The sequence below is a fragment of the Nuphar pumila genome, chromosome 15 (genome assembly GCF_984573655.1).
Source record: "Nuphar pumila chromosome 15, dmNupPumi1.hap1.1, whole genome shotgun sequence".
In the NCBI taxonomy this organism is placed as follows: domain Eukaryota; kingdom Viridiplantae; phylum Streptophyta; class Magnoliopsida; order Nymphaeales; family Nymphaeaceae; genus Nuphar; species Nuphar pumila.
The window spans coordinates 70069282-70095765 of NC_143263.1; the positions used below are offsets into that span (position 1 = coordinate 70069282).

Below are 26484 nucleotides of genomic sequence, written 5' to 3' on the forward strand. Positions count from 1 at the left end.
CTATTTTTTTGTTTTGTAACTATTATAGTCAATATGACTGTTGGAGAAACAGTCATATTTAGGGATGCACACGAGCCGGGTTAGAGCCGAGCTTGGTCTGGCTCGACTCGACTCGAAAAAGAAAAATGGTTGTTTAAGCTCGGCTCGAGCTTGAACAGCCTATGCTCGGGATCAGCTCGAATCGAGCTTAGCTTTGCTCGGCTCAACTCGAGGTGAACAAATTTATAAAAAAAATCATTTTTTTTTTAATTCGTGTCAAAAGCATTCTTTGAAAGAAACGTAAATGGTGGGATTTGAACCCAGGACACTTTCAAAAGAGTCCAAAGACTTACCCACTAAGGTAACACGTATTTTTGTGTTCATGTAAGGAAAAATAATACCCATATAAAATCTAATTTCTTTATATAACTATGTGAACCGAGCTTAATTGGGTTTATCGAGCCTAACCGAGTTGGACTACCTATTCAAGCTCAGCTCGTTTATGTGTACCGAGCCTAATCCTTTGTTCAAACTCGGCTCATTTATTTTTTGAACGAGCTCGAACCGAGCTTAAACGGGTCAAGCCCGAGCTAGCTCTTCTCGTTGTGTATCCCTAGTCATATTTATGACGGTTGGAGGCAGTGCAACTGCTAGCTAGACTGCCTCCCTTTTCCTCTCTTGGCTCTATAAATAGAGCCATCCCATAGTGAGATTTAAAAAGCATACTTGAGATATTCTAAAGACATTTGTGTTTGGTGATTGTCTCCAAAGTGAGATTGTATTTGGTGATTGTCTCCATAGTGAGATTGTATTTGACCCATTAGTGGTCCTTGTGTATTTGTGCTCTCTTGTAGCCCTTAGTGGCATTCTATTGTTTTTGTTACTACTTCATTTCAAATATATATATATATATATAGTCACATTTTAAAACCAATTAGTGAAATTGGAAAAAAATCGAAGTCATTAGTTGGAATCTATTATTTTGTGAATACTTTGAAAACTGCAGTACTCGACATTTTGATCAAATCAATGATGATCTTTTTGGAAGTTGTTGCAGATGAAAGGGAAGCTATGTCACAGGGATTCAGCTAGCAGGGTGCCGCACCCGCGTCGACGCGACTCAATGCGGGTGCGGGTGCAGCACCGGGTGTGGTCAACCTGGGTGTGTTGACCGCACCCAGGATCATTTAGGTCCATTTTTTTTTTTGGATTTTTTAAAAAAAAAAAATTGCCCTATGAAATGGGCTGCGGAATTTTTTAAAAAAAAAATTCTGCTGACAGTTGCTGCTGCTCCTGCCTTTTCAATCCTGATCCTTCTTTTTGGTAAAGGATTTTCTCTCTCCATAATAAATGATAATGATGGTGGTAGCCTTGCCGATCTTTCTTTTTCGTAAAGGATTTTCTCTCTCCATAATAAATGATAATGATGGTGGTAGCCTTGTTGATCCTTCTTTTTCGTAAAGGATTTTCTCTCTCCATAATAAATGATAATGATGGTGGTAGCCTTGCTGGCTATTAGTATTCACTGTTCTCCTTCCTGATGAGATGGATGCACTATCGTGCAGCTGTATATAAAATGAAATTTGAAAAAACCCGCGTCGGGGGAACCCCCGGACCCCCTTATATATATATATATATATATATATATTACATTTTTGCCCCTGCCGCACCCCCGCACCCATGTGACATAGAAGGGAAGCAACTAAAGATCCTGTCAAAGAATGCTTATAAAACATAATGCTGTGGGCAATGCAAAGTAAGCACATCCACTCATGCACGTGAACTCCAAAATTGATAATATTACACATTAGAGAGAAGTAACTCCAGCTAGAGGCATAACTTATAAAGAGCACCTTCTGAGAAACAGAAAATGTATTTGCTTAATTGTTCAAATGATCACTGAATAAGTGATTGTAGTAAACAAGCAGACCTTGGAGTAATCCATTCCCCCATATATATCTCCAACAAGCATATCCACTGCACTATTATCTCCCTTCTGACTTAGCTCTAGTATTTCATCAAAACTGGAAAGAGAAAGAGATGTAACCATTTGAGTTAAAATGATGCATGAATCAGATAATGGACAAAGATTTTGACATTACGGAGCTACCTCTTGCACCTTGTTAAAAGCCTCCCCAGACCCCAAAAAGTACCACCTCCAAGACTTGTTCCACTAACACGCTGAGATTTCCCATCTCCATCAACCTGCAGATAACTCAAGATGTATGACCATCTCTATTGTGTGAAAACAGTCGAAGAAAGTCTGAAAGTATTAAGAAGGTATCTCATGTGTGTGTTATCTATACACCTTGATCATGCTAACACCAGATCCAATATTAACAAGAAGATAGGGGAACAAGTCATTCTGATCAATCCGTACAAATTCCTTCTGGCCCTCCATGTGAGTGAAAGCTTCATGACGGACAGACTGCATGTGCATTAAAAATCAATGAGAAGGCAAGCAGCTCTCTCATCACAAAATATCATGCTTGAGAAAACAATTACATAATATGCCCATATGCCCACTGGCACACACACACACATATGTATGCATTTATGCATGTGTGTGAATTTGTGTACGTACATATGCATATGTGTGAACAAATGGATGGATAGATGCATATGTATGTAGCACACTCCCTTGATAGGTGTTATAATGAATGAAGAGGCTAAATGATTTCCTAAATTCCCACCAAAATTAGAAAGCCATTTTGATAGAAGGATAAAAGTTTGGGACTACAAAATAATAAATATACACCTCTAGCCACTTCACAATTACTTCCATATTCCTTCCACCAACTATGTCGTAAACCAGCAAATACTTTATGAAGTTTCATGTATAAAATGCAGCCTTCTATTTCCTCTTTTTCTTTTAATAATGGCAACTCAATAGTATGTTTTACCTGACTCCATAAATCCTTGAAATTGATCAACCCAAAACATTTTAATAGATGTAGATTACTGCACCTTAAGAAGAAAATTAGCCCCAGCAACAAGACAATCCATTTCATCTTCCTTCTCAAGTGTAACACCAAGCTTCTCTTTGAAGACATCTGCAAATTTGTATGCACCACCACCCGTAGCCTTGTCAACAATTTCAACAAAACAGTCAATGGATAATGATAGAAGCTCAAGAGACAGTTCTTTATGATTAAATAGATCAGATTAATGACAAAACATAAACTTTCATGATTAATCACAAGCTATAGGAATAATGACCTAGAGTTGGCACTATTTAATGGGAAAAAATTCATCTCACTATGACATCTTTTTCATTTTGAAATTCAACCCAGTTTGCTACATTGAAATTTGTTGATGATTCTACAAGAAAAATGAAACAAATAACTAAAAGCCCACGAAGTACCTATTAGGACCATCAGTGCCAGTGTCTTAATTGTTATTTTGCATTTAACAGTCAACTGCTTTAAATTTTCATTAGGATCATACTTGTTTTAAAGTCACACATGAACACTGAGATCAACTAACTTAATACATCAAACTGAGAAACACAAAGTTCTGCAATGTGTTAGAAGAATAGCTAATCAGAACACCCACTTAATCAAGTTCAGAAAGGGTGTTACCTTAATTGTTGCATTTTCATACAATGAATTTTCCTGCTGCCATGCAAGTGAATCTCCGCCTATCAGCAAAATAAAAATGACAAACTCAGAAAGCACACTACAAAAGTATCAAAATGATACATGATACAAAGAATGAGATAGAGAAAGCCAAGCAGATAGTTCTCAAGTTTCTTAGTGCAAGACCTAAGAATTGACTATGCTTGGAAACACTTGTCAGATCCAAGATTCCCAGTAAAATCTCGAACAAGATGATATTTACTTTTTATCATCCTACTCAAAAAAATTGGTGTCTCACTCCTTCAATCATCCATAGATTTGAGTTGGTGCTATACAATAGATGCAACTTGGTGAAAATGAGTTGGATCTGGACTGGTCTGTGGCTAATCTATGTCAAGATTTGACTCTCCGTGCAGTGGCCTGGGCCCAGGTCCAGGACTGAATTGGATCTTTACATAAAAAAGTTAAAACTTGGATTTCATTCAGATGCAGTCTGCATCTGGCCCAAACCCATTGACCTGGGTCCAAGCCTAGATGAGATTCTAGCTACAATCTCACGCCAAGTATTGAAACAGATTGTATAATATGGCTGCACCTGAAAATATAGGTCAGTGATGGGTTAGAGGTCCAAGTGGATCCAGCCAGATTTCACGCTTACCAGGACACCTTGTATGGCAGTGAAAACAAGCCAGACAACATTAGTAGAGGGTAAACCCAGAGGCCACAATAATAGACATTGAGAAGTATAACACTAAACCTTCCCATTTTCACTTAAATACCTGCATAAGATGTTATCTTTCAGAGATGATGCAGCATCAGGATGCCTAAAAGACGTGCTTTTTGCTCTACACCACCATTCTGGGAATCTTACCTGGACCACAACTCTGATACTCCTAGGTTTCATTTGCACCTCTATTTCCATAAATCATCACTAGTGATAATGTTATCTACACCAGAAAAATCCCACCTTCAGCATAGTCTTCCACCTCTATAGTGACAACTCATTTAGAGCCGTGTTCTCATGCTTGCACACTGAAGCATTTTTATCAAAATTTTCTCATTTGGGCTCCTGATGGATTCATAGAAGTTTATGGGTTGTTTAATTCAACCAAAGGAGTTGAGTTTTTCTTATTTTTCTGATATATGTTTTGTTGAAACAGGCCTGATGATCCTGGTCGCTAGACACCCACACACACACGGCAGCAAGAAACCCGAGAAAAGAAAAGAGGGAAAAGAGAGAGGAGAGAGAAGAGGGAAACTCGTCATCCTCTCATTAGACCCTAATCCCTCCTTAAAAAGGAATTAGTAAATAATGGGTTACAAAAAGAGTCCCTCTACTTTTCACTAATTACATAATACTACCAAAACTAAAAGTATATTTCCTTTTTAACACTCCCCCTCAAGCTGGAGCATATATGTCTATCATGCTCGGCTTGTCACAACATCTGAGAAAGCCCACACTAGCAAGTGGTTTAGTAAACACATCAGCAGCTTGATCCTCTAAAGTAACATGACAGGTAGAGATTTGTCCTGCCTATACTAGATCTCTTATGTAGTGACAATCGACTTCAATGTGTTTCGTCCTCTCGTGAAACACTGGATTATTTGCAATATAGGTGGCCACTCTGTTATCACACTTCATTACCATCGGCATTGAGATATGTACATGTAGATCTCTTAGAACAGATCTAACCCATATCATTTCGGCTGCAGTTTGAGTCATGGCTCTATATTCTGACTTAGCACTCGATCGGGCCACTACTGTCTTCTTTTTACTTCTCCAACTTATTAAATTTCCACCTATAAACACACAAAACCCCGTAGTGGACTTTCTATCACTAATGTCTCCTGCATAGTCTGCGTCAGAATAGGCAACTATGTCAAGAGATGAGCTTGGTTTGTATAATAGTCATTTACCTGGAGAAGACTTCAAGTACCTAAGAATCATCATTGTTGCCTGCCAATGTACTTGGGTTGGTTTATCCATGAACTAGCTAATCTTGCTTACTGTCAGGGAGATATCTGGTCTTGTCACTGTAACGTACAAGAGTTTGCCAACTAGAGATCTGAAACTTCTACTATCAACAGGTTCTACTTCTTCAAACATGTGTGGTTTAGGATCCATTGGAATATTAGCAGGTTTGGCTCCTAACATTCCGGTTTCCTGTAACAAATCAAGTACATACTTCCTCTGTGATAGAATTAACCCTTCACGGTTTTGAGTCACCTCTATACCCAAGAAATATCTAAGAGGACCAAGATCTTTGGTAATAAAGTGCTTCTGTAGATGATCTTTGGTCTCTGAGATATCCTTTTGATTGCTTCTTGTGAGTATAATATCATCCACGTACACAACCATAACCACAACACCCGTGGGAGTCTTCTTAACAAACAATGAGTGGTCTGATGCTGACCTGTTAAAACAAAAAGCAGACATGCTCTCAAACAACTTCTGAAACCATGCACGTGGACTTTGCTTTAGACCATATATTGCTTTCTTTAACTTGCATACCTTGTAACACTCCCCCTGAACCTCGAACCCTAGAGGTTGCTGCATGTACATCGTCTCAGACAAATCACCCTACAAAAATGTGTTCTTCACATCCAACTGGCATAAGCTCCATCCATTATGGACAGCCACTGATATTACCAGTCGAATAGTACCAAGGCGTGCTACAGGAGAAAACTTTTCAAAGAAGTCTACTTTATACGTCTGTGTGTACCCTTTTGCCACCAACCTGGCCTTGTACCGTTCAACTGAGTCATCCGACTTGTACTTAATGGTGTAGACCCACTTAGCCGCACCCGATGTGGAGGAAGAAACTTTTAGCATTTGTTGGAGAGCCATAGATATTTGTCCAATAGTTTCTTTGATGTCATTGTTCTTGCCTTCATCTTCTTTGGTGGTGGTTTCTTCAAGAGAGGCCACTTTAGGCTTGAAGGTTCCAATAAGCTTTGGATAAGCGGGTCTAATGTGACCCGGCTCATTGCAATAATGACAAACAATCATTTTTCTTCCTCCATTATAATTTCCTTGTTTTCCAAAATGAGGAGGCTTATAGGTTCTAACATTGTTACCTGGTTTTGATACGGCCAGGACTTCATCAACATGCTTACTCATGCCAAGCCTTGTCTCCTCTTGAGTGATTTCGGCAATAGCATCCTCAATAGGAGGAAAAATAGATCTATGGAGGAGTGAAGATCTCACTTTCTCAAATTCGGGACGTAGCCCAAAAAGAGATTGAAACAATCGCTCTTGTTCCATTTGTTTTTGCCTTAAATCAATATCTTCCATAGAAACCCATTTTGGCTCCAAGAGAGCCAATTCATCCCATAGTGGGTTTAGGGCACTATAATAGTCTTGAATGTTAGAATCACCTTGCTTAGTGGTTCTAATCTTTTCTTGCAAGAAGTATGCTCTTGCAAGATCCTTTTGGGTATACATACCCTTCATAAAGGACCAAGCCTCATTGGCTCTACGAAATTTAGCTATATTAGCACATACCTTAAGCTCAACATTGTTCATAAACCACGCAAGGATTTTTGCGTGATTGCTTTCCCAATCTTCCACTTCTTTTTGATGACTTTCAATGGCCTTGAGGAGAGTTTCTCCTTCAAGAGCCTTTTCTTGACCTTCTTCCTTCGTGAGCATAAGCTTAGGTTCCGGAACGGTACCCATGACAAAACCCCAAAGCTTCTTTCCTTTGAGATTATTTTCCATTGCCGATGCCCACATCATATAATTCTTTCCATTGAGCTTGAAAGATAGGTCAATCTTTGTCTCCATGATGTTGCCAAGAAGTGAGAAGATATCCACTAAATATGAGATACACGAACCACACCTTTCCTTCAAAAATCGAGTGGCTCTGATACCATGTAATGAGATATTGCGGAAATATAAAGAGTGCATACAAGCACTTACAACAATGAATAAAAGAGACAATATCACAAGTCCACAAAGGGACAATACAAGCACAAGCCTTTAAGAAGGCAACAATATAAAAAGCCTCTTATTGAGAAGAGAGAAAGCTCTCAAGAATGAAGAATATACAAGGGGTTCACCCCTATTTATACAAAAAGGAAAGGAGCAAAGGGGTGGCCAAAAGGCCTCAAAAGGAGAGCCAAAAGGGGGCTCCCATAGAGTCGTTGGGAGCCCCCAACAGTCACATCCAACTGTAAAACCCGAAAAATTTGATTATAAAATTTTCCAAATTATGCAATTTGGGCCTAGATCCACATTACGGATCTAGGACCCATAAAGGGGGGTAATTAGGATTTATTTATTTGAAACCTCGATTTAATGATAATAATAGATAAATAAAATTTTTAAACTTTAAAAATTTAATTTAATCCGAGGATCCACAGTTGGATACATTCGAATCCAACTTGTGGATCCATTTTGACTTGGGGCCGGGTTGCGGGTCTCGGGTTCGGACCCGAGCCCCACCCCATATGTTCTGCCCTGTTAAATGAAAAGGGCAACCCGATAAGGGTTGCCCAATAAAACCCTTGCAGAAAATGGAAGGGGGGCAGGGGGGTTACGCAGAGCGTAACGACCCCGCGCCCATCTCGGCAGAGAAGGGGGAGTCTGGGTCGATAAAAGGAGGTGGAGAGGAAGCCCTCTCCACTCGTCTCTCCCTTTCCACTCAGTCCTTCTCTTCCCCCATCTCTCTCCCTCGTCTCTCTCCCTGTCTGCGTGCGCGCACCGGAGGAAGAAGAGGTCACCGGCGGGCTGCGGCAACTAGCAGCCATCACCGACCTCCGGCGAGACTCCTGTCACGGCAGCAGCAAGGAGCAACCCCAGCCGACCCTTCTCTTGCAGCCACGGCAGCCTCCGATCGCCGGAAAACTCTTCAAGAGGTACGGTACTCCTTGGAATCGGGGGTGAGGAATCGAACATGGGTTCGATTCCATGGGTGGATTGAGGGGAGGATTTGGGGATTAGGTTGTTCCCCATTTCGAAAACCCAAACGATTTGGGGATTTACTGTACCTAACCCTAAACTGAAACCAAGTCCAGCCCAAATCGATTTGGGGATTTTTTTTTTAACCCTACTTTCCAACAATCCCTAGCCCAAACGATTTGGGGGTTAGGCTGTGGTATCGGATTAGCCCCAGTCGTGGGGTTTCCGATTCTTTGAAATGGATAACCCCATGTTTGGGGGATTTCGGTTTTGGGACCCAATAACCTAAATACTTAAGGGAAAGAGGGAAACGGAATTTGTTTATTTTGGGTGCTAAACAATATGAAAAAAAAAATTGTATCTTGGTTCAATTAAATTTTTGTTTCAGCAGGATGCCCAGTTTCAACGTTATTTGCTACAGAAATCTTGAGTTTTATTTAGGAAATAAATTGGTAGTAGTTTCATGAGTTGTTGGTTTATGCTAGGCATCGATTGATTTAAGATGATTCACAGGCATTGTTGATTTCATGAGAATCGATGTTTTGGATAGGTGTTGAAAAATTGGATATACAAAACTAATCCTGTGCTTATTCATGTACCCATTTCATTGATTTGAATTTGATGAGTCTTAAAACCATGCTCTAGATCACCCACATGTTTGATGCCCGACGGTTGGCTCATGTAGAATAAATTGATAAGTATAATTGAATGAACTGATGTTATTAAGGATGGATCCATAGTTAGATATATTTTGTGATGTCATCTCTTGCATATGAAGACCAATCACATGTGTTGTACTCTACATCATTGGTGTTTACAGTTTTTTTTTTATACAATATAAGTTTAGGATTTAGTTTATGATCTCTGTTTTTTCAACATACTGGATGAAAATCAAATCATGTTACATATATTCCAGGTTACAGTGATGTCCTGTTAAGTATATAACAGAAATAAAATTCTGTTTTGAAATAGTCTGGGTTTATTTATCAAAGGAAACTGTTTAGCTAAGTCTTGGTGAAGGTAGTTGCTTTTGATTCCTGTAATTTGAACTAAGTTCCTATATTACCTTTGTTTCAGATTTAATATGTGAGACTTACTTGTTCCCGTATATGAACTAGCAAAATAATTGATTTCAGTTCTGTGTTAGTTGATTAGTTGTAATGACAAAAACTTATTGGTGTCAAGTTCAAGCACAACATTTGTTGAGTTTAAGTTACTTATGATTTTAGTAAAATAAGTTCTTATTCGAGCTTGCGGTTCAGGTGAACCATGGTGGTGCCATGTAAATACAAGTTATATTCTTATTAGAGAAATGTGTCGTAATGGAGCAATATATATATATCTATATATATATATATAAGTACATTTCCTTTCCATTTGTACAAGATATGTACATATGCTGTTTTAAAATTTTTGTCACAGGTTCTCTTAACTTATATACTTAACACTTCCTTTTGGGTAGGAATGTATTGGCACTCATAATGGTTGGTTCTTTGTTAATCATACTCATCATGATAGGTTGATAGAAATGCTCATGCATGAAAATTTTTGCATGATATTGAAATTTGGGTGGTACCCTGCCCAGCCCAGCCGAATGGTGCTGGACTATATGTTTACAAAGGAAAGTATGATAAATGTCATTTCCTTAATTGTCCATGCTTGTGGACAAAAGACAGGTCGATGGAATCCTTGTTCATGTATAGGGTAGCTCATATGGAAGCTTAGCCTAGCACTTTAATTTTTCAGAATACTAGCTAATCATGTTAGACCTGGCTCTTTGCATACAGGGGAATGAAAATGCTAATAGGCTTAGACTTGATTTGATATGCTTGATTGGATATCGTTGTCTAGTTGTTTTCATGGGCATGAGCAATCATGAAACTAATGCTTTATTGCTTGAATTTACATGCATGGGTGTTCACATGATATAATAAAATTAATCAAGGAATGACAATGTACATTTTCAATATGTGATGTAGGTAACACACACATATTGAAAATGCATATGAATGCATTATGACATGCGTATGTTTGGGTTTATGATTTTCATAAGTGCACATGCTTTTGGGACTTTGGCTTAGTGTTATAAATAAAACACTACTTTTGTTTTGTGATGTGATGCCTCGATGGCCTAAATGGACCATCATCGGCCTGGAGAGCCGTGGGTTGGGTTTTCTTTTATATATGTTTTTAGCTGCATCACTTAAACCACATAAGATGGTTTGGCATTTTACTACACTGTTCTAGTGGTGTATACGGGCTGGAGTCCCGAATGAGTCCCCGCAAGGGAGGATGCGGATTTTCACTTTACTTTTGCATATGATGTTGTAAACTTAAAGAATGAACTTTAAATAAAAATAATGAATAAGAATAGTGTAATATACATTCTGGGATATCTCATCTGGAGTATGAGAATCTTAGATAATCGGTCTTGGGGAGACTGTGAGGATACAAAAACTCTGTGTGCGTTGTTGCCCCTGAACCCGATATTGAGGTTCTTCTCCTGGCCACGGTTTTAGGGAGAGTCTGCCACTTTACCCGGGAGTGGTGTGTTAGTCACAGCTGTGAGTTTATGGTACCAAGGAAGTGGCACTTGTGGGCGTGGGGTGTCCCTTGTGTCCCCGACATTAGATGTGGAGGTCTAATGTTCCGATGGATGGTGTTGTTTCCTGATATCGGTCGAGGGCTAAGTTGGAACCCAGTAATAAAATACAAATTGTGTGTTAAGCTACCCTGGGAACCTACTTGACCTCGGGGTTTGTACCCGTTTAGTGTATCCGCGGGTCACGGTAATTAAAAAGAGGAACTTAAAGATGTGTGCATTTAATAGGGCATGCATATGGAAAGATGGTTCTTAAATGAAAGATAACAGAAGAAATCATGCATTGCACATAATCATGCATTTTTCTGTTATGCATTAGATCATGCGTGTTTAATTCACTCTTGATATCATGACATGATTTGGTATTAGCATATGATCTACTGCTTGAAATCATGCTGCAAGGTTTAATTATTTAGTTTCCTGATATATGTACTGTTTTACTATTCTTGACTGGTAAGCCCATGCAATTGTTGCTAGTTATAGATATTTGAATGTTTCAAAATTTTATATCTGCACTCACTCAAATCACTGCATGAAATCTTATCCATGTTCTTTCTCTCACCTGGTTTCTTTAGAAGTAGTTGTGCTCAGAATTTCGGTTCTGACACCCTACTTTATTGGTTTTTCACAGGAAATGGTGAACAGTGAAGTTAGACATGCATCTGGGGATGGATGAGTTATACTTGGGCTTGTCAGCTTCAGTAGAGGACATAGTGGCTCTTTCTTTTGTCTTTAGTTCTTTTAATTTCTGAAATTGTTACTTTACTTTCAGTTGAAGAAAACCTTGTCTTTGAAATTTTCTTACTCATTAATAAAAGAGTTTTAGTTGGTTGATATGGATGATGATTGCAACTTCGTTTGTGGTGGTTGGGCTATCCAATGGAAAGTGAAACTGTGAGGACCCCAGATCTCTGGGAAGGTTTCCGCAACTCTTAGAAAAAAAAAATATTCTGCATTTTTAAAGGGTATGGATTGGGGTCGTTACACCAACGAATCTAAGGTTGTGGAGCCCCTTTAGGTCCTCAAATAAAATAAAAAAAGAATTTAAAAAATAAAAAATAAAATTACATTTATTCAAAAAAGAAAAATAGTTGTTTTCTAAAACAACTATGTGAAATTACAAAAATACCCCTATCAGGTATTGATGTAATATACAGAATATATATATATATATTAGATGCATTTTAACACCTACAACACCAACCAGAGAATCGAATCAAATCAGCTTCCCACCTGATCTGATTGCTTCCACGTTTCACGACACTTGCTGCAGCTTTCCACAATCAGCCACAGTAGCATCCCAAGACCCGCGATCAGAAATAGTATCCCAGGAGGGAACGTAGCTCTGATATCATGTTGAAACAGGCACGATGATCTTGATCAAGATCTAGCGACCAGATGACACCCACACACACGGCAGCAGGAAACCCGAAAAAGGAAAATAGGGAAAAGAGAGAGGAGAGAGGAGAGAGAAGAGGGAAAGTCATTATCCTCTCATTAGACCCTAATCCCTCCTTAAAAAAGAATTAGTAAATAATGGGTTACAAAAAGAGTCCCTCTACTTTTCACTAATTACATACTACTACCAAAACTAAAAGTATATGTCCTTTTTAACATGTTTGTTTTGGAGAGATTAGTGATCCCATTTTTTCATTTTCTTCTTCCAACTTTTTTCTTTTTCCTGCTGTTGTGATTCTTTTTCCTTCAACATTTCCTTCTTCGCTTTCCTTATTCCTCTCCATTTCCTTCAAATTTATAAATTTTTAAGCCCTGTCCACTCTATCACACTCCACTTCTATTACTTCATTGTTATGATATGACCTCCTCACCTACATCCTCCTTTTGTCTTTTTCATTTATGGCTTTCATTTGTAACTGTCAGCAAAATTATACCCTTTTGTTGTCATTTTCCTATCCTGTTTCCTCAGGCCTCTCCAGTCTTATTTTTGTCTATTTTGTCTTATTTGCCTCATTTCCTGTAGATTGAGCCTATCACTCTCTATCCATTCTTTTCTACCTCCACTTTCCCATGGCATCGGTTGCTCCATTCTCGAGCAATAGATTGACTAACCATAACCTAGAGTAGATTTTGTGTCATTCTGCTTATATCTCCAACTCAAAACCTTATGAGGATTTTTAATTATAGTAAGTTGTTGCATATGGCTACTGATGAGAGATAGGAAATCGAGGGATCTGGGTATGGTTAGATGTATCAAAGATGAAACGCAAAGGGTTTTAGTCAAAGATGAGGAGATTAAGGAGAGATAGAAAGATTATTTTGATAAGCCATTTAATGAAAGTCATGCTCAAGATCTTGGAGACTTTTCCATTCATTTTCATGAGATGAATCGTGACTTCATGCGCAAGATTCAAAAAAAAGAAATCGCAGAGGCTTTAAAGAAAATGAAATCAAGAAGGGTAGTTGGCCCAGATGGTATACCTATCGAGACTTGGAAATGCTTGGAAGAGAAAGGTTTAGAATGGTTGACAAATCTTTTTAACAAGATTTGGTGGACAAATAAGATGCCTAATGAGTGGAGGAAGAGTACTTTGGTGCCTCTATATAAGAATAAGGGTGATAGACAAGATTGCACAAACTATCGTGGTATAAAACTCATGAGTGATACTATGAAACTTTAGGAGAGAGTGATTGAGTCTAGGTTGAGAAAGGTTGTCATGATATCGGAGAATCAATTTGGTTTTATGCCTGGAAGATCAACTATGGAAGTTATACATCTTCTTAGACAACTTCTTGAGAGAAATAGAGAGAGGAACAAAGATTTGCATATGGTTTTTATTGATTTGGAGAAGGCTTACGATAGAGTACCTAGGGACGTTCTCTGGTGGACAATGATGAAGAAAGGTGTTTCTCTCAAGTACATTAGTATAATTAAAGATATGTATGAAGGAGTAGTAACCAATGTCCGCACTACTGGTGGAGGGGTGACAACCAATTTTCCTATAACGGTTGGGTTACATCAAGGATCTGCTTTAAGCCCTTTCCTATTTGCTATAGTGATGGATGAGCTTACGAGATCAATTCAAGAAAATGTGTCGTGGTGTATGTTGTTTGCTGATGATATTGTTTTGATTGATGAGTCTAGAGCTGGGGTTAATGCTAAGTTAGAATTATTGAGACAGACATTGGAAGCAAGAGGTTTTAAGTTGAGTAATAGTAAGACAGAATACATGGAATGTCGATTTAGTAAGCAACAAAGTAGTGATGGGAGTGTAGTGGAGCTTGGTGAGCAAGAAATATCGGTGGATGATTCTTTCAAATATTTGGGATCTATCATTCAAAAGTATGGAGAAATTGATGGAGATGTAAATCATAGGATAAAGGTTGGGTGGATGAAATGGAGAGTGCAACTGGAGTGTTGTGCGATCGCAGAATGTCATTGCAGTTGAAGGGAAAGTTTTATAGGATGACTATTAGGCCCGCTTTACTATATAGTACGGAATGTTGGGCTGCCAAGAGACATCATATTCAAAAAATGAGTGTAGTTGAGATGCTACAATAAAAGATAAGATTCGGAACGATGAGATACGTAAGAAGGTAGGCGTTGCACCCATTGAAAATAAGATGAGAGAGAATCGTTTACGGTGGTTTGGACATATTCGACGAAGGCCTAATGATGCTCCAGTTAGAAGGATGGAGAAATGGAAAAATATATTAGTTAAAAGAGGTCGGGTAGGCCTAGGAAGACATGGATGGAGGTGATAGGAAAGGATATGAATGCTTTGAACCTCACCGAGGACATGGCATTGGATAGAAATGAATGGAGGAGAAGGATTCATATGGAAGACCCAGAATGATTTTCTTTGTTGGTTCATATCGCCGACCCCAATTGTTTTGGGATGAAGGCGTAGTTGTTGTTGTTGTTGTTGTTGTTGTTGTTGTTATTGTTGTTGTATTTATTTGCTTGGCATTTATACATATAAAATTTTTTGTTTCCACAATTTTTTCCCCTTTTAAGGTTATGCTATTTATCATGTTTCCAATTTTTCAATGAAGATTTTTTTTTAATATAAAAAATGCAGTTCGCAATTATGATATAATTTTATCTTTTTTGCTCTTGCTTTGTCATGAGGGGGGCATGCTATGTGGTTTATCCTTTTCAAAGGAATACACATCTCACCCTGTTGCATCCTAGGAGTTAAATGGCTGCTGTTGGTATTGTCCATATTTCTATCTCCTGATCGAGTTCATTTTATTCTTGAGGTTCCTGAGTGTCAAACTAGTTGTTTTTATGTTAAATAGACTATGACTTTTCTGCTTATCTGTTTAGTTTGTTCTAATATCAAAGGACCTGGATATTGATGTCTGGTATTGCATGGATAAAGGAACATGCACAAAGGCGGTAATATAATCATGTATAAGTGAGGAAATGCCAAACGAACTTATGAGGTCTTGTTTTCTTCTCTATCACAAACTGCCATCTTTGTACTTCTTTGTTGACTGAGGGCACATTTGGATACACCCTTTAGGTTGAAATGTTTTACAATATTGGGTGATATTGTGATGTTAACTCCTTTTCTCAATTTTGACATGTTCAGTTGCCGTTTTAATATGTTATGATTTGCCAAAAAGGTAGCTTATTTTTTGTGGAAACATTTTGGTAAATCCTAAATAATGACAATGTATGACTATTCACATTAAAAATAGGAAACTAACCATCATGCCTTTTTTGCCCCTTTGTTCTTTAAAGTAAGAAGCAAGTTGTCCCTTTCTCTCCTCAAAAATAAGGCACTACCTCCTTTCCAAACATCTTGACATTATAGCAAATAAAAATTGCACTAATTTATTAAGGAATCACAAGTTTAGATTTTTCTTTTTTGAAAGGAAAAGTTTAGAATCCAACACACCCTAAATAAAGAAAACAGAACACTATGCATTTAGTAGAGAAACTACAGACTGGTATACATTTTAATAAAACATAATTATACATACCACCAAGGTGAAGCTGCTTTGATTTAATAAAGTCTAAGCAATCATTCAGATTCCCTGTCTCAAACTTCACAAAATGAAGGCGACCTCCAAGGATGGGATAACTCCTCTTGTGTCCACTGGGAATCTCCACTCTGTGTTTAAGACCTCTCTTCCTCTTTTCATCAGCAGGATGATCCTCGTGTCTTGAAAAGTACACTACCTTTATTAAAGACCCTATGAAAAAAATACTTCATCAACTCATCATGTAAGATGAAAATTCAGCCAAATATGGTAGCTCAGACACAAGACATCCATGACTTTATATGGAAATGTACAAAATAAGCATCCAACCACAGGTAGAGCACAAAATTAGTTTTTACCAGTATACAAACATACAAATTCAGATGCACAATGCAACATCAGCGACAAGTCAATGTCGAGAAAAAAGATCTTAAAAATGAATTTCATATGACAAAACCAGACAGCAGTTATGTTAAACACAATTATGATGAGCAAAAAAAGAAAAAAGGGAGTAAAAGAAAAAAAAATGTGGAAGAAGCAAATATCCAAACATACCACCAACTCAAAAAGATAAAATCTATTACTGCCACTACATTGCAAACCAGATAGAACGCCCATCAGTGAAACAATCTTGGCAAAAACGCACAACCTATTAGTTTCTTGCATGTTCTGTAACTAAGATAGTTTATTTAGTGGAGAATATGTATTAGACTAGGATTTTTTTGTTTGTGTGTTTAGACAGGCTGCTAAAAAAATCAAAAAGTCAACATCCATATTACACCAAAATTTTAAAATAGAAAACAATCAAGTTTTTCATTATGAAAATCTAAATCAAAGCATGATTTCTTGTAAAAAAGCAATGATAAACACATATATAGTTCTAGATTAAGCGAAAAACACTCTCAACAATGACTGGGTCTTTCTTCCTCCCTCCTCTTTTCTCGATCTATTGAATAGTTCATTCCGTTTATGAACTTGATTAATATTTGTTGGCCTTTAGAGGGAAAAGAATTTGATTTGCGTATTGATTGACATGATAGTTTCAGTTGATGAACTTGGACTATGACACGCACACTTTCACATAGATTACGGATAATAGTCAAGGTTATCTTACCCCAAGTTCACCAACTGAAACAATTATGCCAATCAAATAAGTAAATCAAGTTCTTTTCCCTTTAAAATCCAAATTAATCAATTACATAAACGGAATCAACTATACCAGAGATTGAGAAAAAGGTAAGAAAATTGATAACATTTGCCTACACCAATACAAACTTTGCATGATTGCTTAGACTTTATTAAATGAAGCCAATAAAAACTTCTGGTACACCCAATTCCCACATTATTCAACTTAAAAAATAATAACTTAACAACCACCACCACCTTAAATACACAACAGATGCAGCAAACCTACAGCAAAATAAACGAAATTTTAATTTTCTATCACACAAACATTAAAATTCAAAAAACGAAAAAAAAGTAGGAGGTTGGCACACCAAAACTTGTAAAAATAACACATACCAAGTCACATAAAATCAATTTACCACATCTCTGAACCCAAACAACATGCATTCAATCACCACAAAACAAAAGAAGCAAAAAACTCAATTGGGTATCTGAAAATAACACATACAAAGTCACGTCAAATCCAATCCCCACATCTCTGAACACAAACAACAAGCACCCAATCACCACAAAACAAAGGAAGCAAAAAATTCAAGTGGGCATCTGAAAACCTTCCAAAACCAAGAACCAGAAGCCAAGAAAAAGAGAAACCCACCACCAATATCGACGGCAAGATGCGAGATATCATCAGACTGGTTGGGCAAAAGTATGGTTGGGTTCCTCCCCTCGAAATTCTCCTGAACGGCTGCACCGCTAAAGTCGAGCTGAGGTCTGGACCCGGACCTATGGATGGAGCCGCCCCCGGCCTTAACCACCATCTCCCCTTCCTCCAACTCCTCTCCTTCTGGGCCGGGCCAGTGAGCTGGTGGGTTTGTACGGTTCTTGGTGCCCATCATCAAGACCCACCCACCAGCTCACCGCCAACCCCCCATAATTTGCAGTTTTATTGGGACAGAAAGGAACCAAAGTCTTCAACCCCACGTCACAATTCCCACCACGAGCGTCGTTGGTCTTCAAGAAAAACTAGAAAAGGCTGCTGCAAGATGAATTTTCTACATGATGAGTCACGATTTAAAGAGAGAGAGAGAGCCCAAAATATGAATAAAATAGGCAGGATAACGTTTTTTTTATATATAATAAAGGAGGAGAAGGTTTTGGCAAAGCTCTCCAGCTTATTGGTAGTGGTGTCAACGGGTTGGTTTTATCAGAACGTGACCCATACCAAACCCTAAAGGTCCGAGTATGATGGTAATCAAGAAAACTTGATTAAGATCTAGGTTCGGACCTGAAGGTATTAATACATAAAACCGGGTATAGTTTGTGAAATTTTATACCAGATTTGGGCCCGACCCAAGTTTCCTTTAAAACCCATACTTTTTCAATGTAAAAATGATAAAAAATATTATTTTACCATATATGGCTCGAATCTGGTTCATGTAGTTCTTATCGGATCTAGGTATGATTTTTTTTTTATGATGGATCTGATTAGACCTGGATCTAGACCTGATAACATACCCGAAAATCGGGGCCAAGTTTGGTTCCACTTGAGTCCCAACCAAACCCGACCCATTGCCTACTGATTGGTGATTTATGTTAAATTTTTACAGTTTTAATATATTAGGCTTCATTTTTTCATATTTAAGTTTTTTAAATTTTGCAATAGTTTTTATCATAGAGAAAATAGGGATTATCCTGCTTCCTTTTTTGATGGGTCACGATTAGGACCCTCCAAAAATCCTAGTTTGGAGTATTTTATGCTCAATTTAAACCATTAGATCTGTTTATCATTGTTTTTCTAAATAAATATGAAATAAGGTTAATGTGTATTTTAATGAGGTAAAAAAATCATATTATATTAAAATTTTATGATAAAGTATTTATAATTTTACATCAAATCAATTTGAAACAAAACTTATTTCCTATAAAATGAACAATGATAAACACGTTCATATCAAGCATAAAATACTTAAAACGATGATTTTTAAAAGGTCCTAATTGTGACCTAATGAAAAAGGAGGCATGATCATTCTTGTTCTCTTTATTTAATATCTAAATGCAAATCAAAAGAAGATGCTACAAGTAGGGGTGGCAAAATCTGACCTGACCCGCCAACCCGCTTCTTAGTCGGGTTAGGGTTTGGCTTAAACGAGTTCATGTCGTAAACGGGTCAACTCGCCTAACCCGTTTATTAAATGGGTCGTGTTCGTGTTAGGGGTATGCCAACCCCGCCAACCCGTTTGACCCATTTAATAAACGGGTTAGGCGGGCGGGTCAACCCGTTTTCACGAACCTGTCAACCCGCAACCTAAGTCCCGCCAAATACATGAATATAAATCCTATTATGGTAATGGAGTCCCATCACCAAGACGGGCAGGTTCCTGAGTGAGATTATGGCCGATGGCAGTCTCGTCGGAACCCTAATCCCCCACCCGAAGCTGACAACGGTGTGCTTCCTCACCAGAAATGTGCTCCTCACGTGGATCTCAACACCAGAGAATAGGTCGTTGATCACGCCGGCAAACAATCCTGATGCCACCGCCGATCTGTCGCGCTGCTCGGCTGCGACCACTCCTCCGTTCTCGCAGAACTCTAACCGGAGACAATCGGCCGATCCTCCGCCGTCGTTCTCGTCCAAGAGATCGTTTACCTCCAAACCCTCGCCCGTCTTCCGGTCAAAGAAGGCACCAGGATCATCAGAGAATCCAATCGGCGACAATCTGGTCGTCTTCTTGATGGAGAAATCATCGGCCCGGGGGTTGAACCGGACGAAGAACTGGGGGTCGCGGTCGTCGCGGAGGAGGTTGAACTCGGCGCTCATGGAGAGCAGGGAGGCAGTGGGGGAGCCGAAGGGGGCGATGCCGGTCTTGACGACGAGGCAGAAGGCATTGGAGGGGTCATTAAGGAGGTACGAGAGGTGAACGGAGGGACCGGCGTCAAAGTTGGTTGCGAGGCTCATGCAGAGCTCGACGGTGGAATCTCCGGCCGCCCGTTTATTAAACAGGTTAACCGTGTTGTGTGAGGTTACCCGTTTAATAAATGGGTCGTGTTCGTGTTTGCCATGTCCAACCTGTTTAATAAATGAGTCGTGTTCGTGTTGAGGTATGCTCACCAGCCAACCGGCCGACGTGACCCGATTGCCACCCTAGCTACATGGGCTCTGATCGTCTGGCTAGAGGGTGGCTTCTGACATCTCAAGTTGAACGAGCATCATGACTTTGAAACCTGAGGTACGTCTCTTGCAGTGAGGCTAAAGTTGCTTGTACCCCTTAATCGGCAAAGGGGGACTTGTAGTTTTATACTGACAAGAACTTCAAATAGGGCAGGAGTTTGCCTATCATGCCTTCGAGCAAATAGAAAACCGATGGTTTCTCCTCAGATGTATAAAAAAGTCAATCTAAAAAAAGGGCACATTCGAAAGAAAAGAATTGATTTTCTCATTTTTGAAACAATGCATATGAAAATGAAACATTTTACTTAAAATCTTCTCTGAATTCAAGCACTGAATTGACAATTGTTTTGGACTTAAAACATAGTGGATTGAACTTGACTAGAAAACTTTAAAAATTCTAGGACATGTTTGCTATGGTCACAAATGAGGACGAATAATATTCATAGCTAAGAAAGTACAAGCTGTGACCTTGATCACAAGGTCAATCTTGTGACCAACTTTCACAATATTCAAGGCAGAACAACAACCTACAATCACCATCACAGCTCTCTTTTCTCATGTTTCACCAACTTTTAGAAAATGTTCTGTAAAGAAAAAATAAAAACTACAGAGCTACAAAAATTCATTCAATTTTTTTACCACTGAGTATGAATCAATCACCCAATGAGAATTATACACGCACAAATGTGAGAATGATTCTCATGACCCACCTGCTAAACTTGAGAAAACCGCTCTCTTGACCAGCCTGAGAGACTGATCCACATTTGAGTGTCCCATAAACCAGAGAGCAGATCAGATGATCTGTCAAATTACTTTAAGAAAGTGATTTGACATCATCACCGTCCATTGCTTCAGGTCGTACATTGTGGACGGTGAGGATGCCAAATCACTTTTCTAAAAGTGATTTGGCAGATGACTTGATCGATCTGATCCCAATAAACCATAAGTGATTGCATGTTTATGAAAGGTATATTTGCAACCCTCAAGTATTCACATTGAGAAAATGTGAGATTACCATTCTTTATAAAGCCAGTCAGAAGGTTAGACGCATGATGACCCAGTTTCTCAAGTGGGCTTCAACTCTCTGAACTATCCACCACTTTTTTAGGCTGCACTTTCCCAAGTTTTTAAGTACTTGAGTAAGTGGTAGGATTGAGCTTCTTTTCTCAGAAACCTGAGAAAAACTGATGCTTTCTTAGGTACTTGCAAATGTGCTCGAAGTGTGATTCATGATCTTATGAATCAAATTCTCAGGTGAATCGTTTTGTCAAGTGGAGTGGCCAACCAAACAGGGATAGCATTTGCTACCCTCATGGGTAAGAACTCGTATTTAGAACTCATAGAAGTTGTTTTGACCAAATCTAACCTCATAGATGTGTTCACCAAGGCCAAAATAGTAAAACTTGATCCTTGGATGTGTAACACCCCGATCCCGGACCTCTCTAGTCCAGGTTCATGGGCATTACTTCCCAAAGAGAAATACTAAAGTAGCCTACAGAAACATGGCATATATTTTTTTAAATAAACAATCATAATGTCATAACCAAGGTCATATCAGCTGCATCATCCAACTCAAAAGCACATATTTGTTTAATAAATAAAGATAGTAAAGTAAAGGTCTTCACACAACTCTTTAGCCGTCTTCAAACACCACTGGATGGAAGCAACTATGTCGACCTGCCTTCGGTAAATCTCTTAGAACCTAAAGTTATAATTATTAAGGGGGTGAGTCTAAAACTCAATAAAAAATAATTATAAACAACTTAAGACTCTAACTTACAACTATATCTTGCTTGAACACATCACAACCAAAAGGCTTAGCTAAAAGAAAACATAGTCACATTGTAGAAACTTTAAAAACTTTACGTATTGCTAGTTATATGCCTAAGGTTTTTTTTGGCAGAAACAGTTTTAACCGTTGTCTATCTTATAAACAGAATGTCATCCTCCTCTTTGAAAAATAATTCACTAGATAAAAAAAATTTAAACTCACTCTTAATTATTCCAAATTAAGAGTATTTGGTTGCAAATGTTTTGTTTTAACCAATAAGAATAACGATTTTTCTCCTAGAGCGATCTATTGTGCCTTTCTTGATTATGCTGACAACAACAAAAAATATAGGTGTTATGACTCTATGGTGGTTGCAAAAGTTTGCCTTTTGATACAAAATTCATAAAAGTTTACAAAATTCATGGACTTTCACATGTTGTCGACTTATAGATATGTGAAATTCAATTTTAGCATGCAAATAGAGTGCAAATTTCGTCAAGAGTTTCACATTGTTAGTTGCAGAAGTCTACTTTCAATGCAGAATTCATGGAAAGTGTATGGAATTCGCAGACTTTCATATGTTGTCAACTTTAAGCAATGTGAGATTTCATTTTAGTGTGTGAATTTATCTGTATATATATAGTTGATTAGAGTGTTAATTTTGTCTAGAGTTTCGCGTTGATGGTTGCGAAATTCCTAAAAGGTTTGCAAGAATTGTAAAGTTTTGCATGAGGTGATGCAAAAAAATTCAGCATGAGAATTTCACAAGCATTAAATCTAATAAATCATTTCTTAAAACCTTTTATGCGCAACCCAAAGCTATTTTTGCATAACCTAGGGTTCTTGTGGTCCTCAAAACCTCTTCTTCCCTGGCAAAAAAATTTATGACTATTTTTGATGAATATTTATGATAAAACATATGTCAATGGTACTTTGTCAATAACTAGTTCAGCCAATCCTTCGAGTTTTTTGGGTAGGGTCATTTTTCATGGGTGAATTAGTTTTTTTTTACTTTCGGTATGATCATTTTTCACACATTGGTGAAATAATGGATGATTTTTTTTCTAATTGTTCAATTTGTTATTAAAGAATTGATGTACCATTTAATGTTTCATCCATAATCACTAGAATTGTATTTGTGTATGGGATGTGTGTGAGAGAGAGACAAAGAGCAGATAAAAAGATAATGAAACATTGGCATGAGTCACTTATTTTGCATGGTTTCAAGTTATCTTTGCATGTATACTATCCATAATAATCTGTTGTTTTCATTTATTTCTTACATTTGCTTATGAGTGTCTATTTGTCACTTTGTTTCCTTAAGCATTGGTATAACTCTATCCTCGATTTGGTTATACTTGGAAACACCATCCATTTATTGTTTTGTTCAGTTTTGAGTTTTTTTTTGTTGCATTGTCAGAAATTTGAATATTGTTTGTCATGTATTTTCAGCAGGTTATTCCACGTTTCTATTATTGTAGAATTTTTTTTCTGACTATTGCAATATGACACCAAATAAGAAAAAAAATACACAACCTATAATATGATTGCCAAAGAAAAATAAACTACTTCAAATACACAACCTGAAGTACTTGATGATCCTACACAATGGGTCATATTTTCTATACTGAGACATACAATAAGCTTGCCCTCTGGGTGAAGAGGGAGCCTACTCTGTGGCAAAAAATATGGGTATCAGATGCAATGCCTAAAAATGACACCCTTGCCAAGATGGACCGTAGAAATCATTTCTCAACCCAATAGTTGCTAGCACTTCCAACAAAACAACAACTAGCAGTTTTAGAATGACCCAATGATACAGTTGAAGCTGGAAAAAAAAAAGGTTGAAGAGATTGCGATAAAAATATGGTCTCTTATCTCAAAGATATCGAAGGACGGGGAGGGGGACCCATTGGTGAAAAGGTTTGAGTCATATGCTTACCCTGAGGTTGTTGTTAACCTCAATCCCCAGTTAGATCAAGCTGGAGACACAACCACCTATAATGGCAGAGGCATGATGGACAATATAGCAAAAACATCATATACAAAGATGGTGGAACTACCTAAACAAGGCGAGAATATGAGGATGGGTTGGAGAGCGGAGGAGAGTAAGGGACAAGAAGTGGAGGAGAATGAGGGTCAGAAAGTTGAGGCAGTTGTAGAAGGTCTATAGAAAGTGGATGAGAGTGATGTTGGGCTGGAGGGTGCACATGAGGTTCCTCCTTCCTAGGGATCAGAGTTAGTGCATGTTTTGAGGAAGAGATCGCAACAACCAATAAGGTATGATGCTTGTTTAGAGGTACTTTTCTCTATTTGTGTGTGTCAACATGCTTTTAGGTTATCGACAAGTAGATTAAATCTAACATTTCTATATGCAAGATCCACATGGAGAAGATTAAGAGAGTTCAACATCCTGCATGCACCAATTCTATTGGTTTTGATCATACTTGTGGTTTTGAACACTGACAAAGAATGCGAAGGACTGGCAGGTTCAGATGCATTTCTGAAATTTTTTGAAGATCACATCATGGAACATCAATCATAGTCTCCAAAAGTTCATTTTCTAGTTCTAGAATTCATCAACAAACAAGTTTCAGTCTAGAAGCATTGAGATGATCATTATATTGAAGGATGTAGCACAAATCACTGGATTTAAGTGCCATGGAGATCCAGTGTCTGGACGTTGGTGGGAAGATTTCAAGCACTTAGGTCAAGTTCTCCTAGAATTAGGGGGGATGTGTTCGAAGGTAACAGACTCAATCTAGGATGGTTGAGGATCCTCTATGACCCAATTGTTTCACAAAGTTTGATTATAAAGTTGTCCAATTTTGGAGGGAAGGGTATTTATAATCTAGACATGGAGGTGAGAACATTTTTGCTCTACCTTTTTGGCACATGTTTATTCATCGATATTGGTGGAAAAATGATTCATGGATCATACTTGAAAAGTTGCAATAATTGAATCACGTTAGTGAGTATGCATGGGGAGCTGTCGCACTTGCACATCTATATGCAAGTTTGAATAAGTATAGGAATGACATAAAAAATATCGTTAGAATATTGATGTTGTTGGAGGTATTCATTCTTTCATTTTTTATTAACTTTTGATTTATACTTAAACATTATATAGAAATTATTAATATATTATATTGTGTGTTAATTTGTAATAATCCATGTATTGATTCTTGTATATCTAAATATGTGTGTATATATCCATTAGAAGGCCCTTGAGACGTGATGTTTTTTCTAAATTTTCTCTTATTGCAATATAAAGATAGTCACGTAATGTTGATGATAGAAATGATCGAAGACGGCTGGGTTCTCATGTAAAACCCATGAAATTTATGGAATTCTAAATGAATAAAAGTGAAGCATTTATGTGAATTAGTGAGATTTTATGTTATGCAATACAATTTTGATGACTTGAAGTTTCTAGAACGAAACCGGTAACAAACCCTCGAAAGTGGTATTTGGATCCGGATCTTAGCAAGATCCGATGACCCGACCCAACCCAGCTCACGTGGCCCAATGGAAAACTCGATGATTTCAGGATAATAGCGTGAGATCTGAAGCACATTTAAGGTAAGAGAGTGCAAGCTTAGAACAAATGAGAAAAAAATCTATGTGAAAACGAGAGAAATCCATCAACAAGGAAAAATGTCACAATATGACATAACACAAATTTTCTTGCAAAAGTAAACACCAAGTGATGGTGTGGTGTAGTGGTAGGACGTATGGTTATGTAGAGCCACAACCCAAGTTCAAAACCCACGGGGCGTCCACGTAGAATTAAAAAGCATTGCTTTTTCATGAAATCCGAAACGAAACAAAAAGGTGTTAAATACAATTTAATTCATACACTTTGCAACAAAAACAGAGATAGCACAAGTGATAGGGTTCGTTGCCCCCTCGGTGGAAGACCCCGGTTTGAAATCCCTTGTGCATGAATTATTATTTTTTTTTTCAAGAAAGTGACGATTTCTACCTTGGTGAAAATGGGTAAAAACGTGGGATTAAGTTAAGCCCATTTTTGTTTGGCTTCTTCATCTCACTCTAGCAAGGATCGAGGAGAATCCCATGTGACATGGGAGAGGGGTACCAATAAAGCAACAAAGTTTGGAAGTTAGAAGGAGTGTAGCCAAGAGAAGGGAATGGCGATTTTGGAAAATTCTAAACACCCACTAAAAACCTGGGCTAGAGGTTAGGGTTTTGAAAATCAAAACTCCCCTAAGTGGGGAAGGAAATTAAATTAGGTGGAGAGGGGAAAACAGTTGGACTTCCCTACTCTCTCTCTCTCTCTCTCTCTCTCTCTCTCTCTCTCTCTCTCTCTCTCTCTCTCTCTCTCTTGGGTGATCAACCTCTATTGCTGGACAGTGAAGCCCGTCCTACCCGTGGTGACGTGCTGCA

General features: G+C 38.1%; 2 protein-coding genes across 4 annotated transcripts in view; both read right to left on the reverse strand.

Moving 5' to 3' along the window:
- Positions 1-18244, reverse strand: part of LOC149815553 (pantothenate kinase 2-like) — a 152278-nt gene extending 134034 nt beyond the window's left edge. The window contains exons 1-7 of one of the 3 annotated variants that reach the window (XM_089988265.1): positions 17793-18244; positions 16013-16225; positions 3561-3619; positions 2947-3063; positions 2288-2407; positions 2090-2184; positions 1910-2003 (exon numbers count right to left, since the gene is read on the reverse strand). In XM_089988265.1, coding sequence (XP_089844391.1) covers positions 1910-2003; positions 2090-2184; positions 2288-2407; positions 2947-3063; positions 3561-3619; positions 16013-16225; positions 17793-18033 — 939 coding nt within the window. In that variant the 5' untranslated portion in view covers positions 18034-18244. The remainder of the gene's footprint in view (positions 1-1909; positions 2004-2089; positions 2185-2287; positions 2408-2946; positions 3064-3560; positions 3620-16012; positions 16226-17792) is intronic. The other 2 variants (XM_089988266.1, XM_089988267.1) reach the window with 2 other exon arrangements.
- A 1198-nt stretch (positions 18245-19442) lies between these two features.
- On the reverse strand, positions 19443-20093 carry LOC149815554 (uncharacterized). Its single transcript, XM_089990568.1, has one exon. The coding sequence runs from the start codon at positions 20091-20093 to the stop codon at positions 19443-19445; it is 651 nt and encodes a 216-aa protein (XP_089846694.1).
- Positions 20094-26484: the final 6391 nt, after the last annotated feature.